The 2992-nt window shown below is 36.1% G+C and overlaps 1 protein-coding gene across 1 annotated transcript; it reads right to left on the bottom strand.

Moving 5' to 3' along the window:
• Positions 1–1746: 1746 nt before the first annotated feature.
• On the bottom strand, positions 1747–2986 carry LOC115033066 (mitogen-activated protein kinase kinase kinase 9-like; the record flags this gene model as incomplete). Its single annotated transcript, XM_029492195.1, is given in 1 exon segment — positions 1747–2986. A coding segment is annotated over 1 exon segment (829 nt), but the record flags the coding sequence as incomplete, so codon positions are not given.
• Positions 2987–2992: the final 6 nt, after the last annotated feature.

Here is a 2992-nt window from a genome sequence, read left to right as displayed (position 1 = left end):
GTGAAAAAGCGAAAGTGACTAAAAAGCCAAATTTTCCAAAAAAAAAATGTGGCCAATGTTTTACACAAATAGCACTGATGTTAGCATCAATAACAATCATAAATCAAATGAATAAATTGTTATTGTTAAGCTGCTTATTTTTAAAAGTAAAATAGTATTTTTGTGTTCTAAAGACTATATCTATAGTTTAGTTGTTTTACCAACACAAGTAGACTTTGTGGCAATAATGAAATAAAAGTTTTTAGGAGATCAAAAAATTCAAAATTTATTTCAAATTATTTAGACCTATTATATTGGTTAGGCAAGTATCTAATAGATGTAAACAAGATAATAATTAATAATTTTTCTAAAATATAAGTTGTTTTTATTAAAATGTCTTTATATTCCTTCTTTTCAGACTTTTTTCTAGGAACTGTCTTTAAAGTTATAAACACAATTTTAAAAAACATTACATCATAATGATTAAATATTTATAAATAGTAGAACAATTAAAAACTATAAAATATTTATCTGATTAGGTAGCTAAGCAACTGTCTTATGAAAAATATCTTTATAGTATGATTATTATGATTTATTACAATAATTTATTTAGAATACATTGGTATAATGTTACAATACTGAACTGAAAAAAATTCTTATAGCTTCTGAAGAAACATAAATATACTCTGTTCCATCTCAGAGTTGAACCGCTTTTGCGTACGCAGACTGAGCCGCCAAACAGTGTCTGAACCCTGATGGCTATGCGTTCTGTGATTGTCAGACTGTTATCGCCGGCCGTCTGGTGCCTGTGCTAACGCTCTCACTGATGTCCGGATTGTGGTGGAGATCAGCCCAGTGGTTGACTCTTAGATGGAACAGAGTATAGTATTCACTATACATAATATTTCAAGTAATATATATTTGGCAATGGGCATAAATAATAATTACCTACCTACATCATACTTTTTCAATTTTTACATTGCACAACATTTAAAATTCTATAACCATAACATTGATTAAAATATCAAGAATCTAAGCTTCAATGGGGACATGTAAGATGTAACAATAGGTTAATTATCAGATTTTGAAAAAAAGCATAGATATTTTCAACAAATTTATGGTTTTAAACAGTAATAGTTTGTAGTTTATTTTGTGTTAGGACCATGAAGCATTATCAAATTAAAGTTAAATTAACAATACAGAAATTCAAAACATCTTCAAAAGAAAAACCATATAATATTCTAACCATACTCCCCCGTAACATAATCAAATGCCACTGTATAATTCACATTCTGCACACTAAATTGTTTTTATGGCACTGCTTCATAAACATTTAACACACATGATTAGCAGTAGTAAAACTTTAAAGTAATTAATTTACCTTCATACCTAAATAGGTGTTTAATGATATTTTTAAAATTAAAGTCCATAAAAAAAAAAAATAGTTGGGTAAATTGTTTTTAAATACCTAATAGATGTAATTTTCGAGCTTTTCCACTAAACATATAATTAAATATTAGGTACCTACCTACTTATTAATATTTAATCTAACAAAGTACCTGTATATTAGTTTGAGTATTTAACCTAAAAATTAACCCCAAAATGAACTAAAATATTTTAGAAAATTATTTAGATAGGTAACGTTGTTTTGGGTACCTATACTAACTTTGTTACCTATGTTACACTTATAGGCATGTTTTACAAATTAAAAATATGAGTAAAATGTCCTGTTAACCCACTACCTATTAAATAATATTGCTAACTCACCATTTGATGATTTTAAGTCTCTGTGAATCAATGATATTGGCGCACCATTGTGCAGATAGTTCATGCCTCTGGCAATTTGTATGGCCCAATCAACAAGTACGTCTGGTCGTATTTTCCGTCCCATCAGTACACGATTAAGTGAACCCCCTCGGGCATACTCCATTATGAGGCACAGATTTGGAATTTGCAAACAAACGCCCAACATGGACACAATGTTCTCGTTGTCTAGCAGCCAAAACAGGTTGGCTTCTTGTTTAACATTCTTCACTGTCTCGCTGATGTCTTCATCGGGGTCCTGGCGTGCAGCTTTGACGGCCACCTCCTTGTTGTTCCAATAGCCACGGTAAACCTTGCCAAAACCGCCAACGCCGATGACTTCTTCTAGCTCGAGCTCTCCGAAATCAATTTCGGTGATGTGTGCGTTGCCCACCACTGTAGTCACGTTCTCCAAAATATTGTTCTCGGTGACAAAGTTGGCTGGGAATATGCCCACCTTGTCGCCGAGCTTTCCCGTCCACCAACCCTCATCGCCAGATATCTTGGCGTCTGTGGACAGCACCTCGACAATGTCACCACGCTTGAGGCTCAGCTCGTCCTCGCCCTGCGCCTCATAGTTGTATATGGCTGTCCATAGTGGCAGGTTGGCGGCGGCCGCCTGGTGCTGGGTGGTGTACTTGTTTTTGTAGTATGACGACGAGGCGGTGGTGTTCGCGTACGAGGCGTTCGGGCCGTGGAACTTTGTGGTCCGGGACGGCGAGTAGGGATTTCGCAAGTTGGGACTTCCAAAACCTGGGCCTAGATGTTCCATGGACGCCGACGCCGGAGGCATTCGTTACGGCTGCTACCTGATTTCTACAGCGTCACTGCGATGATTCCGTCGGACGGCCACTGACATCATTCTCGGGCGCCGCCGATCGCGCGATTCGTCATTCGTGTCGTCGTCGAACGGGTACGATTTTTTTTTTTTTGTTATTATTATTGCCGTCGAACGTAATATTATTATTCCGACAATCTGACTGCAACATATAATATTATTATAATGTTGGTGGTTCACGGTGTTATTATTATTATTATTATTATTATCGGCTTATCAATGTTGTTGTGACCGTACAATCTTGCGTGCGCGCGTTGTCACTCATCAGTGGTCGGTGTAGTTACGCTATAAAGTTTCGGTAATCGCTATAGGCATTGTAGGCAATATAATAAATTAAGGTATTGTTTTGACGTTGAAGAGTCGAACGAGCGG

The sequence above is a fragment of the Acyrthosiphon pisum genome, unplaced genomic scaffold (genome assembly GCF_005508785.2).
Source record: "Acyrthosiphon pisum isolate AL4f unplaced genomic scaffold, pea_aphid_22Mar2018_4r6ur Scaffold_21000;HRSCAF=22747, whole genome shotgun sequence".
NCBI lineage: Eukaryota > Metazoa > Arthropoda > Insecta > Hemiptera > Aphididae > Acyrthosiphon > Acyrthosiphon pisum.
Note: the sequence above shows the minus strand (reverse complement) of the source record. Positions and strands in the feature narration are given on the sequence as shown.